Here is a 21911-nt window from a genome sequence, read left to right on the forward strand (position 1 = left end):
GGACACTGAAAGCCTTTTATGTTTTCTGTGACAGAGAAGGAGCCACTAAAGCAGTGGTTCATGATTTTTCTGAATTTAGAGCAATTTTTCTATTGCAAAGAACTCAGGAAGATCACAACAGGTTCCAGAATGTTTTTGCCACTATGAATTTCTATTTAAAATCTCTGTGTTCATCTTGTGAATTGTGTATAGGTTTTTGCACATCAAACAGTGTTACTATTGCATTGCGCCCTTAAAAGGATCTTGTGGCATCCCAGGGTGCTGTCAATTCCATCTGAGAATAATTACACTAAAGGAACACTGAGAAAAGAATGACATGGTCAAAGTGATAGGCTAGGATTATAATCATTGCAGTAGCATTCTGGATGGTTATCAGTGGGGCAAGGTTGCATCTCAAAACCAGAGAAATGGAGGCTTCAGTAAATGTGAGGTGAAAAGAACTGAAACAAGAGTTGTAGCATGGATGAGGCCATGTTTTAGACACATTATGCAGGAAGAGTTTTAAAGACAAATGTAAGCTGCACTTGAAGAACTAGAGAGATACTTGTATTGGTGCTTAGTTTATAGAGCAGAGACAGCAGGATACAGCATTATCTGTAGTGATCAAGAAAAGAGATAGTAGGGAGATTAAGAGCTCAATTTTAACCCTTCTGGGCTTGAGGTGATGAGGAGGAGAGGAACTCCAGGCAGTAATCGCAGCCAGTGTGTTTAGTGTGCCTTAAAGATGAAATAAAGGATGGAAATTGGTCAGTAGTTGCAGAGGAAAGTGGGGTCTAGGGTAGGATGTTATTAATATGAAAAAGACTAAAGCATGTTTTTATTATGAGGGGAGAGAGCCAGACCAGGATAATGGTTAAGGAGAATGTAATAGGATAAGATTTGTTCCTAGTGCTTAATTCCACTGCACCACATGAGGTAGTCCTACTGGTCTTCCCACCATCATATTGATTTATATAGTATTTGTATCGTTGTGATATTTTCCATGCAGCTATTAGAACTGTTGGACTTTTTCAAACTCTTACATGATTTTTAACCATTCCCATGGTTGGCTCCAACAAACCAAGTTTCCTACATATATGTTGCAGTTTAATGCATGTTGTCACATTCTCATGCACTGTTGCCAACCACAGGTGTTTAAAAATCATTAGTCAAGTTTACTGTAATATGACCAACTTAAAACCATGAGATTTTAAGAAGAAAGTTTTGGGCATTTGACTTTAGAATTTTGAGCCTTTAGGTCTAGATCTTATTCCACCTCTTAAGTCCCCAGGTGCAATCCTATTCCACTGTGTTCAAGTTCCTGAAAACTCTTAGTGCAAAAAGTGACTGTGTCATTGTCCTCTTCATTACTGCTGTGTGTGACTTACAGCTAAGACAATGGTGCATTACAGAAATAGTTGAATTAACAGTTTTTCTGAGACTATAACATGGTGGAATAGGATTCTCATGTAAGCAAATGATTCAGGAGTAAATTGTGCCATATCACATGCAAAAAAAGAAGCATACATTTTTTGGCACTATATTAGAGGAGGACCTTATGATTGTTAGCTGGTTTTGTTCTCATACTAGTATAAGTTGGAAGTACTGCTGAAGGAAATGTGTTACTTGTATGAAACTGATGCAACTGAAATCAGTTGAGCACAATGAAGTCAAAATAATGAGCAATTTCCACATTACTTTGCAGATAAAAATCACTCAAAACTTAACTCAGCTGTCTGCCTCTATGGTGACACATCAGGTGCTTAAGGTGCTTCTCTGCTCTACTTTTTAGCTGGCATTGTTCACTAAAGACGTTCTAGAGAGACAGAAAGTGCTTTGAGGTACAACCTATGAATTAGATCCATCTCCTTGGTCTCTTGTTGATAGATGTGATTGCTGGCTACAAAGCACCAACACACAGGATCATCATACAATTCTAGTTTATTGGACGGATACAAAAGTTAGACCATAAACCTTGGTGCTGATCCCCTCAAACACACACACATTCATGCACACACACACACACACACACACACACACTTACAGTAGCTAGCTATGAACACTAAGCACCAGTGTCAAGATATACCTATCCCCAAGCACTAGAGTCTGCCCTCGATGGCCAGTCAAGGCTTCTTTCAGTGCAGTGTTGCTTCAGAAGGGGCTCACCAGCTGGTCCTTCTGGCTGGACGGGCAGGGTGCTGGTCAGGTCAAAGAGGGTGCCATTGGGGGTCAGTCTTCGCTGCCTTTTATCCCTCTCTGGCAGACTTTGGTGACTCCCCAATTCTCGGGCTTACCCAATCCAGGGGTCATTGACCTTGAGGGATGTCCCTCTTGGTAGCTGCTGGATGGCAGCTGTCAGCCCAGGGGTCACGTCCACAGATACGTGCAATCTCAGGAGTCCCTTGATGAATTTTGATTGATTCACTGCCATGATGAATAGAGCTCTGAAAGTGGTTGATCGGGGGGGGGGGGGGGATTTCATCCCCAAGGGTCTGTTTCCAGCATTGATTAATTCAAACCAGGGCTTCCGCACCTTTAACAGTGAAGTTTCAGGGAGTTCCTGGCTCTGTATTGATTCTTTCCTCTTCTGGGTAAGTAGTTTTGTAGGTGTTAATTGCTGCTCATTAACTTGTTTATCCAGACAAGCTACTGTGTTACACAATCAACCATGATTCATGCAGGGACCAGCTCCATACAGAATTTCCTGCCTTTGCTAACATTGTTACATGGTACAACTTACTTTTAAACTTAAAGTACATTTGTAAAAATATCTACAAGCTCTATTTTCACCAGAAGTGCACATTATATAAAATAATAATAATATAATAAAAGAAAAAGAGGAAGGAAGAAAAGGTAGAAAAGAGAGTGTGTCCCCCAAAGGGGGCAAATACTGCAAAAGGGGCTTTTGCCATATGAAGGAGCTTCATATTTGGGGGAGGGAGGGGCAGGCAAAAAGGTTTCTTGCTACATGATCAGTATATTTTCCCTAAGAAAACTGTTGGGATTCCTGGTTAAAAAAAGTTTGAAAAATCTCTTATTATTAAAGTCTAACTAGCTGTCACTATTCTTGTGCAAAAAAAGGAAGTGCCACCTTAGTTTCTGAATACCCATTGATCTTTACCAGGGGACCATTTGTGATGCTACGCAGTTTGGCTTTTCTTATTCATCCCCCTGCATTGCAGTTCAAGGATGTTTCTTTTTCAAACTAGAATTTTTTTAACACAGAAAAAAATAATTTGGCTTACCTCTGGAAAAATCCCAGCTAACAGCTATCAATTTTTTAAAAAAATCCAAAAGAAGATTGAGTTCCTCCATTTAAAATATTTAGGTTTCATGATTCCCCCACATCAATGTGCTTGCATTTGACACAGATATTGTTTTATTTAGGGCCAAGTTGTGACCCTGTTATTTCTACCCGTATCGAATTGTGGGGGCTAAGCTCAGAGACAAAAGTCCCCACAGCTTGGAAAGCTGTTTCTCTCCCTCTCCCAAGATCTGCAGATTGTGTATTTAGTTTTGTTGTCTTTCTGGCTTGAAGCTGACCAGTCTATGTACCTGCAGTACTGTTTAAATTTGCACTTATTTCTACTGGCTGTTCAGCACTACATATGAAAGTACCTAAGCGGCTCAAGGGTTGGTTTGTATATTTAAAAGCTCTTTTTGCTGTATGCAGCTCCAACACTCATCCTTGTAGAGATTTTTATTTTCAACTTACGCTTACATTTCCTGTAAAATGGTCAGACTCCATGAAGCCAAAATGGCCCTATCGATATCATGAGGGCTGTGATGCCCACTCCTTAATGTTATTCTAGTAGGAAAATGTTTAACTTAAGCAATAGTCTGTCCTTTGGAATAGTACAAACACGTCTCCAGTAATGATATATGAAATAGTCCAAAAAAATCCTAACATAGAAGTGTAGTCAGGAAGGAAAGTATACTTCTTGATTTATAATGTCAAATTTTGTAAAAGCAGTTAGAGTCTTTCCTCCTGTCCGACACCTGCAAGGCAGTAGGGTCTACCACTAGTATTCAAATCGGTTACCTCAGCCTCATCAGAGAACAGGATCCCATAAATAAAACTCTGCAGTAGAGTTATGCAACAAGTATTAAGAGGAAAAATAAACTTCTTTATGTTAGAGGAATCATGAGCAAAGAACAGCTTGTTTTTTTAAGAGTACAACAAAATCAATTGGAATCCTTCAGTATGGACTGCATGAAATGCATTGCATTGTTGTGCTTTGCTTAAAAAGCACTCTAGTTACTGCTTTCCTTGTCTACTAATTGCATAATTCTCTTTTTAAAACATTCAGGTGGGTTCAGCAGCAGGTATGGGCACAAGAATAGAAAACTGCCTGAAGATGTGAAAAGGTAAAGGTATCTGATAAAAAGTAGAGAGGGAGATGACATAGGACTGAATAGTGGGTCCCTATTAATGACTTTCAGGAGAGGTGCACTGTCTACTATTTTATTTGGTAGGTGATATTAAAATAAGGTAGTGCAAGTACAAGTAAGAACAGAGGAAAAGAAAGAAACTACTGAACTTACATTCTCAGACTGAAAAATCAGAGCTGCTGCTTATATAAGCATCTGTTCACCAATGCAAGAAAGGGGTCCACAACCTGACTCTAACTGAATTATGTACAAGACAAATGCAAACACCTTGGAGAGGAGGGGGGAGGAGGGGAAAAAAATCAAAAATATCTAAATGGAAGAAGCAATGCAATAACCAGTAATGCTGTAAAAGAACCTTTGGGGTGACAGAACTCAGCAAATTATATATGAAACATGATCTTAATTTTTATTCAAGTCAATTGCCAAACTCCTATGGGAGCAGGTTTGTACCCTTGTGCTTGAAATGTGATATGGCAGCAGAAGAACTAAGGCTATTTTAGGCTGAATACGCAAAGGCAGCACGTCATGGAGAAGGGAGGTAATAATCACTTCCCTGCAAGGTCCTAGTGACACTGAACTTGGAATGCTAAGTTCAGTAGTAGACACCTGAATACAAAAACCAGGGGCACACGCTAGAAAGAATTCAAAGAAATTGTGCAAATATTGAAGTATGATTCTTCTGAGAAAAATAGCTATCAACATGGCTATTTACGCTACTTGGCTTGCTCTTTGCATCTGTTTAGTCATACCTGATGGACACATACATGTTCACTGGTTTTCTCCATTGTTAATCCTTTCAAGTAGGCACATCATTGAGAGTGTGGGCTACATTTTTTACAAGCAATAAAAAAGATGGAACATTGGTATAGTACTGCAGTTAACACTTGCTTAACTTTACAGTTGATCTATTCAGATTCTTACAGAATATTTCAAAGATTACTCCCCAGGACGCTAGTAAAACTTATAACTTCCCAGAGGCCCGATAACTGCCTCACTGAAATGAAATATGTTAATTCAATGTGAAGGTTGTCATCATGTTTGTAAAATTAATGTTTTACTTGTCAGTTGTCCTGTATGCAAAAGGCCGCACAGCCAAAACAGCCTGCAGTCTCTGGGGCACTTCCACAGATTACAATATATGCATATTATTTATACGCTTATTTAGCCAAGGGCATTCTTGTAGATTATAATACGTGTGTTATATAGTCAGGGAAAATTTAGCATGGTCTAACCCAGCAGCCATTAGAGCGAACATGTGAAATACTGTATAAACTAAACATAGTTAGACTGGGTTAGCAAAGGATGTCGAGTTACATACATAAAGGGCCTGCAAGAAACAATGTTAATGAATCATTAAGTTCCCCACTGGTTCCTCTGAGTCAGAGTTAATGTCCCAGCATGGCATTATGGAGAACTAGGCTATTCACAGTGCCATCTGTCATGTGAGATGCAAATCTACGTACTGCATTTCCAACAGGACTTTATAGAGGTACCAGAATGTACTTTTTAAACTGCCATGCAGATACTCACATTTATGAGTTCAAAATGTGCTGTTTACACAAACATTCCTGCTACTTTAATCATTTACTGACAAGTGTCAGAAAGGGAGCACAGTATGGACAACAGTCAGAATAAATACACTGCTGTTACTTAAGTGTTTATTGTTGGCTGTTTTAAGTAGATTAATTATGTTACATTTATCTTATCAACTCAGATCACTTAATACTTATGTCTGCTTCCCAAATATGCATTAAAATGTTTTTAAAGTATTTTAAGGGTTATTATGAGTAAGTAAGCAAGCATTTTTATTACTAATTTCAAAATAGTTACAGATATAAAATACTGAAGTGGTGTAAAAATACTATATTGAACTAAATTAATGACATGAAGACTTAAATAAAGCAGCTTTTTGAGAACTGTAAGAAGAGAGAAATGAGTCTGATATTGCTTTGAGAAGACAAGAAATGCTACTTTTTAAAGTTTTTCTTGTTAGATAACTTTTCCATCCTGCTGTTTGAGTTGCAAGTTCATGAAATTTCAGAACCCTTAAACTATTTTAGGCAATTTCAACTACAGTTTTGACAACCTTGCTATCACTTGAAAGCAAATCAGGTCCATATTTGGATGAAGTTTGAATTGCAGTAAGTTCTTGTGAGTTTCATAAGCTAATGTAACATAAGGTAATTTTAACAGAGTTTTTTCATTTCAGAATTTGCTTCTCTTAGAGGAAAACAGGAAGGCTGAAAATGCAGCACCCATTTCTAGGCCATGGCAAAACTCACTGCTATCATGGCCATGGCAAAACTCACTGCTATCATGTCAATAGTAAAGCAGAATAAATGACAAAAACTTAGGGATTGACCTTGCCTAAGTCTGAATATGACCTGTAAATAAGAACCTGGGCTGTTATATTTTGCTGTTCTGCTAGAAGCACTGTTTGAGGTGGGATTTGAGAAGATCCCATCTTGTTTACAGGCATCATAAATAAGAGGGTTAGACACCATAATAGATCTTAAAGGAATTAGACACCACAGCGAAATTACTTGGAAGTTGTTTGTAACATGATACCAATATTGATCTCTGAAAATAAATAAAATGGGGATTTTACACCCAGGGTATCCAGTAACTAAAAGAGTAGCAATGATTAGCAAGTACAGTAGTCTGTCTTCATGCAGGGATTTGGGCAGGGGAGGGAGAAGAAAGAGGGTGTATGTGACACAGTGTGGCATCCCAGGAGGGGTCATACAGGCCTGTTCTAGAAGATGATTCTGGTAAGCAGCCATTGACAAGCACTAGCCTCGCCTCCTTAGGCAAGGAGGAGGAGGAAGGTGAAAACAAATGATACTAAAGAAAGCAGCATAGTTAGCTAGCAACTTGGAGTCCCAAGTCTAGACTGAAGGAACTTTCAGACGAAGGAGAATTTAGGTGGAAGATGAAGTGTTGAGGATGCCTGAGATTGTTTCCAAGCACATGGTTTGGAGCATATGTGTCTATTATTATTATTACTGTTTTATTAGGACTAGGAGGTGACCCAATGGACATCAAGTCCAGTCCCAGATGTTCACAGGCAACTATTTTACCCAGTATTGCACAGTATACACTGTAAGTCAAAAGCAGGAGAGACAAGAACAATGCCAGTACCCTGCTGCTGCAATGGCAGAGATGTTGTTGGTTACTGTGCTTATAGGAGGAGGACTTCACCCCATGCTGCAGAGGAAGGCAAAATCTCCCACAATCCTAGCCAGTCTGAGCTGAGGAACAAATTCTTTCAGATGCCAGATTTGGTAATTTGTTTAACCTTGTGTGGAAGAGTAAGACCCTCTAAGCTGGAGACTTAAAAAGTTTGTAAATGCCAGCAGGACCAGCACTAGTACCCAACCAAAATATCCAGCTTTGCTCATGTCCAATTGTCAGATGCTTCAGAGGAAGACAAGCTCTTCTCCCCCCAGTACCAGTATACAGCATCCTTGAGGGTAGGAAAAAATCTTTTCAGTCCCTTGCATGTCATCAGCAGAAGTGCTGAAGCACGGGCTTGCCAGGAACCTACCACTCTGCAAAAAGGTTACATCAACACTGCAACATGGTGACTGCAAATACCTGAGACATCATGCCCCTCTTTCCTTTGTCTTGTAGTTAAACCCAGTCCAGATAAGTGAAGTTTAAGGGCTTGTTCCTTGCTGGGCACATTGCTGACTAGCACTTTAAAATCATGAGTGTAGTGACCAATCAGCAGGTGCTCTCAGAAGCTGAAAGGGAAAACTGGGTGCTGTTTTTAAGGAACCCATGGTCAGAAGCGAGTGGTATCTTTCCACCTTTTCCTTTTGATTACTGACTGATATGATGATCTTCCTTGCCTGCACTGTGCAGTTCTCACTCCTTTTGCTATTATTTATTTTTAAACTCTGCAACTGTATGATTAAATCTGCAAACAGTGTTCTTAAGTACAGTTAGTATGAAAGAAAGGAGCCAGCCAATGACTGCAGCTGGTAGGAGCAATTAAAGATGCAGCCAAAATCAGGGACAGCTACACTAAGTGTAGGAGTAGATGAAATAGTGTCCAGTTGGGTTAGTTTTCTCCCTCCAGCTTCCTTCCCTGTACCCCAATTTGTACAGAAGAGACAACCCCACAAACTGGGAGTACTAGGACCTGGGTATTATCTACCCTCTCCCCACCCCATGTACACATTCATATGGACTTGAAGGAAAAATGTAGCTAAAAGCCAGCCAAAGACCTCAGCTGCTTAGAAGCAGGAATATATATCCTAAAGGAGGGGCCTGAATCCAGCATTTCTCAGCTGAGTGCCATAAGTATCAGACTATGGAGCCATTCTCTCTCTCTCTCTCTCTCTCTCACCCCCCCCCCACCCAACCCAAAAAATATTTAAGTGTTTATATACATTGAAACAACTTCCACAAGAGAGATTTTGAGAAGTCCATCTTATAAGGCCTCATGACCAAGAACTAAATATGTGGGCTAAAGATTTGAACCTAGATCTCCCACATCCTAGATAATTCCTGAAACCACTGGGCTATAAGCTAAGCAGAAGACACAGATGTGGGTACAGACACCACTTCCACCTCTTCCTCTTCTTGGTGTATTTTATGAAAGAAAGCACTGATCTGCCTAGGTGCACAACCTCAGAATATAGTTAATAGCTGTGAATTTTAAGTGGAGGGAAGTGTTTCTCCTCCAGCCCAGTCAGGCTCCCATCTAACTTGCACACAACTGTGCAACTTGTTCCCTTCTGTGAGTCCCATTCTTAGACACCTAGTTTTGCACCTGTGTTTTATTGGGACTTAGCCTACCTAACTCAGAACTACGGATTCCACCGGGGGCCAGGGCAATTAAAGTGATAGGTGTTGATATTTTGAGCCTAATTCCCCCCTAACTCAAGGTATTTTGTAGACGTAACCCCAAGTCTTAAGCCTATTTCCATTACTCCTATTTGGTCCTAGGCTGGTCTGTTGGGAATGCCTGGAAGGTTTCCAAACATTGCCAGTCCCAATGCAATTGTAGTAAGGGGTACTGTAGTCCAGCTGAGCCCAGCAACTCGTTTCACACATGTAAATAGTCCCATCTACGTGATGTAAATGGCTGCCCACCTTTTCAGTGAGCATCTCAATGGCTCATGCAATACTAGGCCATAGTCCCCTGTTTTATAAGTTACCATATTTACTTGAAACTAAGATGATCCTGAACTTAAGACACTACCCAATAATTAGATTCTACATGGAAAATTTATAAATTTCTTATCATTTTCCATGTATAGAATCTAATTTTTGGGATCTTGTCTTTAATTCATTACCTCACTATCATACCACCACTACAGGAGAAAAGGCAGTGGAGGGGCTGGTGGTATGGGGAGATCAAACAGTTTACCTCCTGCTTGTACCTGCTCCCCTACCACCTCTACCCTCTAATCCCCCCAGCAGCCTCTGCTCCCCCCTCCCTTCCAGCCTCTGCTCCCCCTCCTCCCTCTTACCCTTGCACTGCATCAGCTCTGTCCCTATTCTAGCCTAGGACACTGAACACAGATCCAGCCCAGCCCCTGTAGCAGCTATGCAGGTTCTGCGCCACTACTATGGGGTTGGGCTGGGCTGGATCTGAAGGCATGCTTAGGGCATGAAGCAAGTGTAAGGCTGCGGGGGGATGGGGAGCAGAGGCTGGAAAGGGCAGGGGGGAAATGACGGAGTGCAGAGGTAGCAGGGGGTGGGGGTGGAAGGGCAGACAGCATCTGTGGCTGCAGCCCCAACCCTGGATAGGGGCTGGAGGCAGAGCCACAGGAGCTACTTGTTCCCTCCCCCCTGCCCTTGTATTTGATTCTAAGATGAGGGGCTTTTTCCCCACCATGTTGAGTGGGGGGAAGCTTGTCTTAGCATTGAGTAAATGCGATAGTCTCTTCTCTTATTATAAGACACCCTGAGCCTTTGCTGGGGAGGGCAGCATATAAATTGAATAAATAAATAAATTCATGAATGCATAAAATAATTATTTGGGTCCTTATGCAGCTCATTTACAATTGCCAGTGAAAAGCTATCCATTGACATGTGCTGAAGGCAAACTGGTAGCCTAGCAGTTAAAAGTTCTTTTTTCCTGTTCCCACTGTAATCTTTAGAAAAATTAGAATAAAACAAAACAAAAGCAATAATGACTTTAATTATAGCTTTTCCTCCTTCTACACATTCGCATCCACAGTGAAGTTATAATAAAAAAATCCTGTCTCTAAAGTTTACTGAATATAGTTATTTACATTCAGAATGACTCACTGGAATACTTAATTTAACAACTGATGAAAGATTATTTTTATTTCCTTCACCCACAGTTGTTATCCTGACCACTGAGGACTGATGGTTACATATTAAAAGTTCTATTCTGCAAGCCCTGATATGAGAGCACCTTGCTGAAGTCAGTGAGAATTCTTCATTCTGGGGACTCAGAGGAAAGAGACCCTCTGCATCTTTGATGAGTTCAGTCTGTAGTCAGACATGTCTTATGAATAGTCAATAGACTATCAGATAATTCTCACTGACAGAGCAAGGTATTGTTGGCAGCTGTGGCTTTACAGAAAAACATTGATCATTTCACAGAATAATAAATCAAATTTTTCACTAGCTTATTCCTCAAACAGCACATAACAAACAGTGGTAGCAACACTGATTGAACAAAAAGATCTTCAGTTGTTAAAATGACAGGATTTCAGCTTCTGCTGCAACCAGCTTGTGTTCTTGCTTGGTTCCAGGGCACAATATATGGCAAAGACCTGCGTATATACCTAATCGTTATTTACTGTTTCTTTCTTCCAGACCAGAATGAAAGTAATAATTAACTTTTTAATTTGGTAAACATAATTCTTAACTGAACCAGAGACATGACACATTGATGTAGCTATGTGTTTTTCTGAGACTCAAGCAAAGCTTTAAGTATGTGAGATTCCCAGTGATAACTTACTATTGAATTCAGTAGAACTGTTCACATAGCTAAATGGGAGCTCATGATCTCCCTGGGCTCCTATACATGTGCAGGGAGGCTGCTTTGACTCACTGTAATTACAGCATGTCAGAGCAGACTCAATTAATCAAGTCTGCAGGATCATGATAATTACCACACTCCAGCAGACACCAGGGTCATGTGTATCAGTGTCCCTGCACTGAAAAATGGTGTTGGGACACTTTAAACTAAAGCTTGTTTAATAAGCTTTGGTTCAAAGTGCACCGACACCATTTTTCAGCGCTGCGACACTGATACACATAACACTCTGGGCTCTTTTGATTAAAGTGCACGGATTATAGCACCCTTCCACCCCCGACTCCCAGAGCATTTCTCTAAATGCCTTCTGTGCTTCAGTTCCCCATCTGTAGGAAACAGGAATCAATGCTTCCTTTTTCTGCCTGGTGTCTTGTGTCTTCAGATTATAAAGCTACATAGAGCATCAGTATTGTCCCCCTCTTACAAAGGAAACACCCAAAGCTCAGTACTACGGGGGCCCGATCTTGGCTATGTTCTCTAGGCTGTAATGTTATACAAATAATAGTAATAAATTGCAGATATAGCATTGTACCAACTTCAGTAAGTGCAGGGTTTGATGCTGTCGTTATACCTGGGACCCTGTGTCAGCTCACTGTCAGCTAAGCCCTAAGTAAGCTATCATGAAATTAAAGTTATACTATTCATTAGCTAAGAGTTAAATTTACTGGGTCCAAAAGCAATTAATATTACATTATTTATACAGCACTAAGGTTATGTAGGTGATGTCATACAATGTGTACTCTGGTTAAGACAGGAATTGGTGTATGCTTACCTAGTAATTATAAGTGAAATAGTGTGAAATTGAGTCGCATATTGTCAGCCTGTGCTGTAGTTTAAATATGATATTCTGTGTCCTGTAAAGTAGCATTGCCACCTTTTCTTTGTCTGCAATCACCTGCTAATATTTAACCATTTCATTCCTTTATCCTAAATTTCTCCAGATTTCAGAAGCAAGAGTTTTTTTATTCTAGGAAATTTTCAAAATATTCACAAAGGGCATTTTGTCTAAACAGGATCTCCTTTTTCAATCTAGCATCCCTCTATTGCAGAGGGAAGGACTGGATAATGGCAGGGATAGGCAACCCCCAGCACAGGTGTCAGAGGAGGAAATACAAAGGCATTCTGCTTGGCACACACCTCAGGGCAGACAGTGGGGAAGGGGCCAGGGCTGTTCTACCATGACAAGAATCAGGCCTCTTGTGTCTCCCTTATCATCCACCCCTAGCACGCCAATATCTTACAAGTCAAGGTTTGAGGGTGTTTTCGGCATTCTGTCCCCAAATGTTCCTGACCCCTGGTTTATGGTAAACTAAGGTGTGTTGTTTGCCATGCTATGGATTCCATTTGCTACAAACAACAAGCAGTTCAAAGCAGGTCTTGAGGATACACAGCATGTTGATCTTTATGTTTTAGTTACCATTATTCCAATTATAACCCAGTTACATTGTTTTTTCATAGGTAGTGCCAGGTGACCCTCAAGCTAGCATTTTTGCATGGTACCTTTTAAAGATATTTAAGATTGTGGCTAGGACTTGATCAGGAAAAGAGATGGCAAAAGGACTGACAGCATATATTCTGTTGCGGAAGGAGCAACCACGTGAGGGGTGAGATTTCAGTAATACTGCTTGTGTTGCTGACCTTTTCAAAGTTTGTTAAAAGGGCAGGGTGAGAGCAGAACCTCAGGCTAACCCTCCCTCCACCCTGCACCAGCAAATGGGATGGAATTAATATAGAAGAATGCATGTTTTACCGTTGAAAAGGTTGATAAAGCTCCTTGTCTAGAGGCCCCTGAAGAACCTGGCCCAGTTAGCTAGTCTCCAAATGCTGCATGAGTCAGCCTCTTTGTCACAGAACAACCAGTGGCTAACCACCTTTTGCATACCTCCATTGTTAACATATTAAAACCTGTGCTCCTCAAACCTGTTCACAGGTCCCAGATTAAAAATCTATGATTGAAGCCTAAGTAACCCTTCTAAGAGGGAATTCATCAAAACAATCTCTACCTGGTGGAAAGATTCTGCTGTGCTAAAATTGATTCCACGTTTTAAACGACAGGAAATATTTTTGGAGCAGGGACAAACAAGTAAATTTATTGCATCTGCTAGACTGTCTTTTTACAGTTAGTCAAACTGAAATAGAGAGAAATTGTGACTTATCCAAGGTCACCCAGAAATAGCAATGGAGAGACTAGAATGTAAAAGCTTATTCAGCCCTTAAGAGCAACTGAAAATATGCTGCTACTACTAATGAACTTTATACATAGCATAAAAATATGTTGTCATGCCATCTGAATTACACCATCAGACTCTTACCTTGGTAATATATTAATATAATGACCTGGTCCAGTGGATGTACTTGTTGACAGTAAGATACATATCCTATTTTTGTGGAGTATTCTATTACAGACCAAGCTTCTGGAAACAAGCAATTACATGCTTGATTTCTTGTTTTAAAGAACATTTATAGCCTTCATGAATGTGGAGAAAAGCATGGAAACCACTCTTCACTTGGGTTTTAGTGTAGTGCTGCAGAGGGGCCATCTGACTAATGCTAGTTGAAAGCACTAGCATCACATTCAAGAGTTTGTGGGTATGGCTGAATGAGGGGGCTAGAGCCAATGCCTATACAAGAATGTGTCTTAACTATACAGAAAAAAACACCCATAGACAGAGGCAATGCAAACACATACACGTAACCAAGCCAAAAGTTGTATCCTCCTATAGACTGTGAAGGGTAAGGGAAAGACTCTTATTTCAGTTTTAGGAAACAAGCAGAGATGATCTTGATAAGGGTAACAAGTTGGTATACAAGATAGAGATCTCAGAAAAATAGCAGGTGTGTATATGAAACAAATTAAACTTCAGTCGTTCAGTAACTTGGAAACAGATTTAGTGCATTTTATATGACCTTTTCCAAGGCTGATACAATAGTGATCAACCCAATAGTGAAAAAGCCCAGTCACCAAGTAGAAAGCAAACATAAAGAATTTCTGTTGGCAACTGCCTTATAATAAAATAGCCCCTAACTAAGCAAGTTGTTACTTTATCTCTGTATTTCAGCATGGTGTTCCAGATCCACAACCACCATGTGACAGCTTTGCTGTCAGGTCCTTCTCTTGCTTTGATCTTAACATCTTGTTATACTGTTTTGCAGGTCCTGATTATATCAAACAAAAATTTCAAGAAGGGATGGAGGTTAAAGAGAAACCAGAAGAAAAGGTTCAGGAAAAGCCACCTTCCCCCAAAGAGTCTCCTCATTTTTATCGAAAAGGCACTACACCACCTGGGACTCCCGAAACAAGCCCAAGGCACAGCCCTCCTCTTCCTGTTAAGCCTTCTCCTGCAAAACAGCTGAAAAGGCAAAACTCCAGCTCAGGGGCAAGACTCAGTCAAGAAAAAAAGATTTTAGCTAGTGAGAATATAACACCCACAATCAACAAGCCTCTGTATTCAAAGGCACCTGTGAAGGAGGAGGTAGCTGTGAAATATCAGCCAAAGCTTTCAGCCTACCACAATCCCAGCAGTACAGGGAATGGGGAGCTGCATGATCATTACCATGGCTACTATGTAAAATCAAATCCAACACTGCATCCACATGAGCATAGGGGAGAAGATGAAGATGCCAATCCATCATCTTCAGCACTTGCACGGATACCACCACCACAGAAGTCAAGTCCTGCCAGATCTGTGACTAAGCCAGAAGCCAAAGAAAACAAACCTGATACAAAAGTAAAGAAACCTGAGTTTGCCGCACCAAAGAATCCAGCTAATAATGAGTCCCATTCATCAGTGGAAAAAGAAGTGGATATGTGTTCGGTAAGTGCTATAGGTCACCCCTTGGTCTCACTGCATCTCTTGTACAAAACTCATTGTAGGAGTTTCATCTGTATAAGAAAGGCTGGATTATGCCCAAATAGGAGTTCCAGCTCTCACTGGTGTCTCTCTTGAAAATACACTAGTCAAGATGTTAATAGTGGCAGATTTTTAAAATAAATCTCTGTGCATTGCTATAACAGTAAGAACATTGCACACAGAAGCATATTGATTTTTTTTGCATAAACTGCCCTCAACATATATTTATTGCACTTTCTTACCTGCATATTTTGACTATGGTGTTTATACAGCTAGATTGCTGTCAGAACATAGTAGTTACTGAACAGATATCTAAAAAAGGTGCAAAAATCCATTTTTTTTAAATTTAACAAACAATTTTCCATTAATGTTTAAAGTACCAGTGGGATTCACTGATAACTATCATCAAACTGTTTATAACTTCAATGCAACTTTGCAGTCAGTTCACATGTAAACATTATCCACACAGGGACCATTATGTACAGGCCTTGTAAAAAGCAATTTCCAAAGTCATGAGGGCTTTTGCTGACCAGGTAATGATAGATTATTGGACAATTGGTTATAAAACTACTACAATGTATCACTCAGAAGGCCTGTGTGCATTTTTACACTTTGGCAGAACAGGAATAACAGGCCAAAATTGTTCTCATTGTAAATTCTTAAATACCTAAAGGGGGTTATGCCACAGAAGAATTTAGTCCCCAACATCCGTATAAAAAACAGTCTTTCTATCAGCCTATATGTACTATATGGTAGATGCTATTAAAGTCCCCGTTAAAAAGTCTCATTAAACAGCTACAAAGATGATATTTTGACCTGGTACTTACATAATAATCTACCATTTAAAAATTAGAAAGTGTACTATTTAACAGGCTTTTTAAAAATATACTCATTAGATGTCATTACAGACCTAATGCAAGGTAATTTAAGGAGTAAGGCACTGACTTTAAGGTACATTATAATGGCAACTCACCCTTACAGTGTGCCACTTAGAGTTAAGTCATGCACATTCCATAAGTGGAATTCCAAAAACAAGTTATGCATCTTGGGTCTCCATAACTTGAATGGAGATCCACAAGTGCCTTTTAACTGGAATGTACAGCATTCATCATGCTACACAGGGTGATGCATAGGACAGCCAACAGGCAGTTTGAAAGAGCAGCATGTGTCTAGAATTCTGCTTCTCATCTGAAGTTAGTAAATTCCCTGAAGCTGAGTTAGGTGTTTGTGCTAGCGGGAGAATTACAACCCAAAGCCACTGGCTAGGCTTTAATGATCTAAGGAAGAGGTAAACAACATTCAACCTTTAGCCCAGAGCCAGCCTGCAGAGCCTTTGGATCCAGCCCACAGAGCCATGGCTTTGGCAGTGAGAGGCCCTCCCTATTCCATACTAGTCAACTACCTGGGGCTCCAGGGAAGGAGAGCTCTGCTTGTGCTGCACCGCAGTTGGGAGGTATGAGCTCCAGTAGAGGAAGACTTTCACTGTGCTATAGCTCAGGAAAGTGATGGGGAGAAGTAACAGTTGCAGCTGGGCCCTGATACCTGCCAGCTTCCAACCCAAACTGAGTCATTCTGACATCCTTGCCAAAAAACTTAGCCAAATATTGCCAATAACATCATGGTCTTATTGAATCAAAAGAGGTGGAGGGTCTATCCATTTTTTTCCCAGTAGCCCTCTGGTTAATACACTTGCTCAGAAAATGGGAGGCCTGGATTCTAGGCCTTCTTCAGCTTGCGGGGTTTAAACCCACATCTCACTTCCAAGAAATGTGTGCTAGCCATTAGGCTATAGGCTAACCTAGGTGTCAACAAGGTTATGCATCAATGCAACAAATCTACCTGGCTTGGGTCTACCAAGGTGGGCCAGTACTCCCAACGCAGCCACTTCTGCCACCACTTCTCCTGGTTGCATGGTGCCAGTAGGTAACCCTCCACCCAGCTGCATGGAGCCCTGATCAGACACAGAGCATGGGCCACCAGGGTGGCCTTTGCTACATTGCTTGGCAACAGGGAGAAGTCTCAGTTGTATCCCAGGCAGGAAGTTCCACAGGCCATATATGACCAAGCCTTGGGCTAGGTGGTAAGCTAACAAATCAGGCCTTCCAAGAGAAGTAGATATGCACAGTTTGTGAATCCCAAACAACCTGGGACAAGATTCAGCCAGCAGCATGCATGCTCTTCTCATTCAAAATAGTGTACATTGAGCATGCACAATAGCTGTGTTTTCAGATGCCTGAATTCATTCTCATCTGAGAACTAGAATACATAGATCTCCATTGAAGTACCTAGGATTTCACACGTGTATTAATATTTCAGGTGGGATGTTACTGAACTGCACCTCAAAAATGGCACAAATTTAGACAAAAAGTGAAGAGTATTCTTTTAATCTAGGCAATAAATCGTTTTTTCCTGGAAAATGAAAAATTTGGTTTTCCTTTTTTATTTTTAATAGAAATATTAAATGGACATATGTCTGGAAATTAAAAGTTTAAAAATATATCTTTAGACCACTATGCCGTGACATTCAGTTCTGATATAGAAATGATAAAATTGTCAATAAGAATGCAAACAAGTTTTTTCTTTGTTGTGAGAGAAAGGCAGATGATGTACTTATGACTGTGATGACATACTTTCCATTCCAGCAGTAATTTCAGCAAATATTAAATGTGAACTCTTAAAGTTAGGCATTTGTAAATGATCCAGTCCGGATAACTTTCATCCAAGTGTTTTGAAAGAGTTGGCCAAGAGGCTTACTTCACCATTAATGCTGATCTTTCAACAAGCTTTGGAACACCAGGGCAATGTTTCTCAACCTGTGGGTCGCGACCTAAAAGTGGGTCACAAGAATATATGAAAGGGTTGCAAACAAACTTTAAAAATGGATGATCAACAAATTTTTTAAATGGGTTATCCTTTAAAGGAGAAAAACGTGGGAAACCATGGCTTTTCCCTTGCAGGCTGGCAGAGTTCCAGCCTGCAAGGGGCTGCTTGCCAGCCCCCCCTCCCCCCGCCCTACATGCCATCCCCCAACCCCCACCCCCACCCACGCATACATAGTGAGGGGCTGGGGCAGCAGGTCAGGAGTGAGGGGCAGTGGGTCGGGACTGGCCTTTGATGTTTACAAATGGGTCCTGGTACAAAAAGGTTGAGAACCACTGCACTAGGGTAATTCCACAGGATTAGAAAAAAAGCTAACCTGTGCCAATATTTTAAAAAGGCTAAAGATGCTAATTATTGCCGATCAGGGGAATTTTAAGAAAACAGATGTTGTTGAATTGACTGCATTTTTATACAAAGTTACAAATTTGATTGACTTCTGTAGGACACTTTACTTATCGTCACAACTTTGGCTAAAGAAACTGTGTATTGAAATGTAGCTAACTGATGTCTTAAAATGTAAATGGAGAATCATCATTAAGCAGATTTGTTTCTAGTGGGGTCTGGCTAGGATAAGCGCTTGGCCCAGAATCTACTACCCAAAAGAAGACAAAATAATTTCCTATATCATTTGCAGAGATTAGGGAAGTGGCCAATAATAAGACAGATCACTGATATAGAGCATCTTGGATCAACTGGTAGGATAGAGGCAAGCAAACAATGTGTGTTTTAACACAGCTACATGTCAAGACATGCTCCTAGGAACAAAGAATGCAGGCCATGCTTACAGGACAAGGACTCTACCCTGGGAGGCATAGGCCCTGAAAGAGACCAAGGGTTAAAAGGAGAGGATGATAGATAATCAGCTGAACTTGAACTTTCAAGTGTGATGCTGTGGCCATAAAGTCCCTTTACATATGTGGATGAATCATACATTACCATGAAGGAGCCAAATTTCAAGTGATCAATGGACAGAATTTCAGTCTAACATTTAAATTTTTGGCTTAGCCCAGTTACAAGCATTTCAAGCCAAATCTTATCTTTTCTACCACTCCTCCCAAACCAAACCAAGACTAGGAACAGACCCAACCACTGACTTTATTACTTGATAGAGCCCCTCTGCATGCCAAATTCTACCTTCTCTAATAACCAGGGCAGGGCCTACTAGAAGTAGGGAGGATATATAAATACATTATATTCTTTTAATATCTTTACATGTTTATTTATTCCACTGATGCAGAATTTGTCCCTCTGCCTCTCTCAAAATGCATTAAACACATCAGTCTTGATAACATAAGTGGCATGTGTGAAAGGAAGGCATTTATGGCTTAAGGGCTTATTCTCATGATGAAGGCATCTTCTATAGATGTAAAAATATATATGTTCTATAAGAATGTGTGTGTATCCTGATTTCTCCAGCATATGTACTATGTTACTAGACACTGCAAATTCTCTTGCTTATTTGCATTTTTTAAATTGTAAAAGAAGTAAATCAACAAGAGATAAGCCCGCAAGCCTACCAGAGTGAGGAAGAGGGTCAGTATATAATTGCTATTAATGCTGTTTGAAGATTTTTCTCATTAATTTTCATGACCAGTGTTTTAACCTCAAAGAAACCTTTGTCCTAATTCTAGTTCTACTCTGAGCCTTTGGCAAACAGAGATCATCAGTAAATTACTGTTACCCATCCATTGAGCTAGGAATTGAAAAATCATTGGAGCTAAATCAGATTAGGCTAAAATCATTGTCAAAGGGATGAAGAGATAATGCTTTATGCCTTGCCTGCAAGCACTGAATGATTCTTTTGCTTATTTGTTTCCATATTAGCTTAATTAGAGGACTGATGGAAAAAACGGCATAGCTGTCTTATACAGAAAAGAGTATCCTTAGAGCAGTGATTCTTAATCAGGGTGCCACAGGATCCTTTCAAGGGTGCCACAGGGTGCCATGTAACATTAGCACTGTTATGTGTGCAAGCATGATTCACAAAGATAAACCAGGAGATTTTAAATAGAAATCCATAATGTTGAAAACATTCTGACCTATTCTTTGAGTTCTTTGCAACAGAAGAAATGCTCTTATTTTTCTAGAGTCAAAAAACAAGTGAAAATTAAGAGATGGCATTTTCCAAGGGTCTATCAAGGTTGAGAACCACTGCCATAGAATAAGTGGGGTTTAAACCACACTGAGCACTTAGCTACATTTATCCCATAGACCTAAGACTATTACAGTACTATATACAGAATATCAAGTGATATGGGGTTTATTGGTCTTTCACTGTAAACTTCTAATAATTATACAATGTAATACCCTAAGGGCATGTCTACATGGTTATTTAAGTGAGACTAAATTTAATGTGCATTAAGCTAATGCACACTAAACGATTTTTGGCAGGTGTCTACACATGCAGGGACTTGGCACTGAAGTCAGTATACTTGGCACTAAAGTTAGCAACAAGTCCCTGCAGCCCTGCCATGTGCCCCTAGTGTCTGGGCAGACCCAGCACTAAAGTTAGTGCCAGACAGGTGTCTACACATGCGCTAATGTACTTTAACTACTCGCGACTAAATGTGATACCTGCATTTGCAAGTATCAAATTTAGGCACGATTAGCCTAATTTCGCCATTTTTCGCCATTAAGAGTACACGCATGTAGATGCACACCTGTAATGCACATTAAATTAGGCTAAGCTCATTAATATGTCTTGTGTAGACATGCTGTAATTGTAGGAAGATACAGCAGTATGAATTGTAGGAAGATACAGCAGAAGATACAGCACTCTTGAAAGCCCTGTAAGTGGGCACAGAAATTGTAACTGAAATTCCATTTCCTGATTGTGTTTAACTACCGAAGAGTTTATTATTGCCTAAAAAATAAAAGGAGAGTTTTATGTAGAATAAAATCTTTTCTGCTGTGGCACCTTTATTGTACCTGTTTTGGTCAATCCTGGACAGCACAGACTAATTTTGCCTTTTGCTATTTTGAGCTCCTGCAGGGCATTAAGGTTCTTATTAATGATGTTTCACCTTAATGTATTTAATGCTCAGAGCATAGGCGTGTAAAGAGTGAAGACTGGGTTTGTTGTAGCATATCCACGTATAAAATAGAACTATCTAGAATTACTGTCTGATCATTTTGAGATGCCTCAGGAAGTTCCATGTTGGGTTCAGAGTATTAATTATCAAAAGAGGAAGTGAAATATATACACCAGGATGAATAGGACAAGCCCTCATTTGTCTCAACACAGTATAAACTCACTAGTTCAGCATTACGTACTCACCATGGCTCCCTTTTTCCTCATGTTTTACTTAAGATGTGCAACAATAATTTTTACTGCCACTTTTTCCTGAGATTACTTCCTCTAGGTAAGACCTCTTCTTGTACATCCTAGACCCTTTCTTGCTATAGATTCTGCCTTTAATCTTCATTAGTTTGAACTTATGAAAGAGATCATCAAACAGACAGATGCTTCCGCAAAATAGTGATCTGTTGCTAGGCTGAGCCCTAGCCCCCATTATCTTTCTTTTGCTAGTTCAGCTTCAGCCCCAAGTTATTATTCAACCAAATGCTGCCTGACGTACATGTCATACCATTCAGACTACAGTTCAGGGTGTTTTATAGATAATGAAAAAACCCTGGCTTCAATGCTGAACTCAAAAGGAAAAACTCCCATTGACTGTAGTGTCAGAGTTCCACCCAGTATTGGTTATTGTTTGTGGCTGTGATTTTCAAAAGACACTTTCAAGGTATCCATCCACCTCCTATGGATTGTCAATAGAATTAAG

The 21911-nt window shown here is 40.1% G+C and overlaps 1 protein-coding gene across 1 annotated transcript in view; it reads left to right on the forward strand.

The window, feature by feature from the left end:
* Positions 1–21911, forward strand: part of JPH1 (junctophilin 1) — a 135773-nt gene that overhangs the window by 106899 nt on the left and 6963 nt on the right. The window contains exon 4 of the mRNA XM_019498707.2: positions 14552–15213. Within this exon, the coding sequence (XP_019354252.1) occupies positions 14552–15213 (662 nt within the window). The remainder of the gene's footprint in view (positions 1–14551; positions 15214–21911) is intronic.

The sequence above is a fragment of the Alligator mississippiensis genome, chromosome 3, assembly GCF_030867095.1.
Source record: "Alligator mississippiensis isolate rAllMis1 chromosome 3, rAllMis1, whole genome shotgun sequence".
Lineage (NCBI taxonomy): Eukaryota > Metazoa > Chordata > Crocodylia > Alligatoridae > Alligator > Alligator mississippiensis.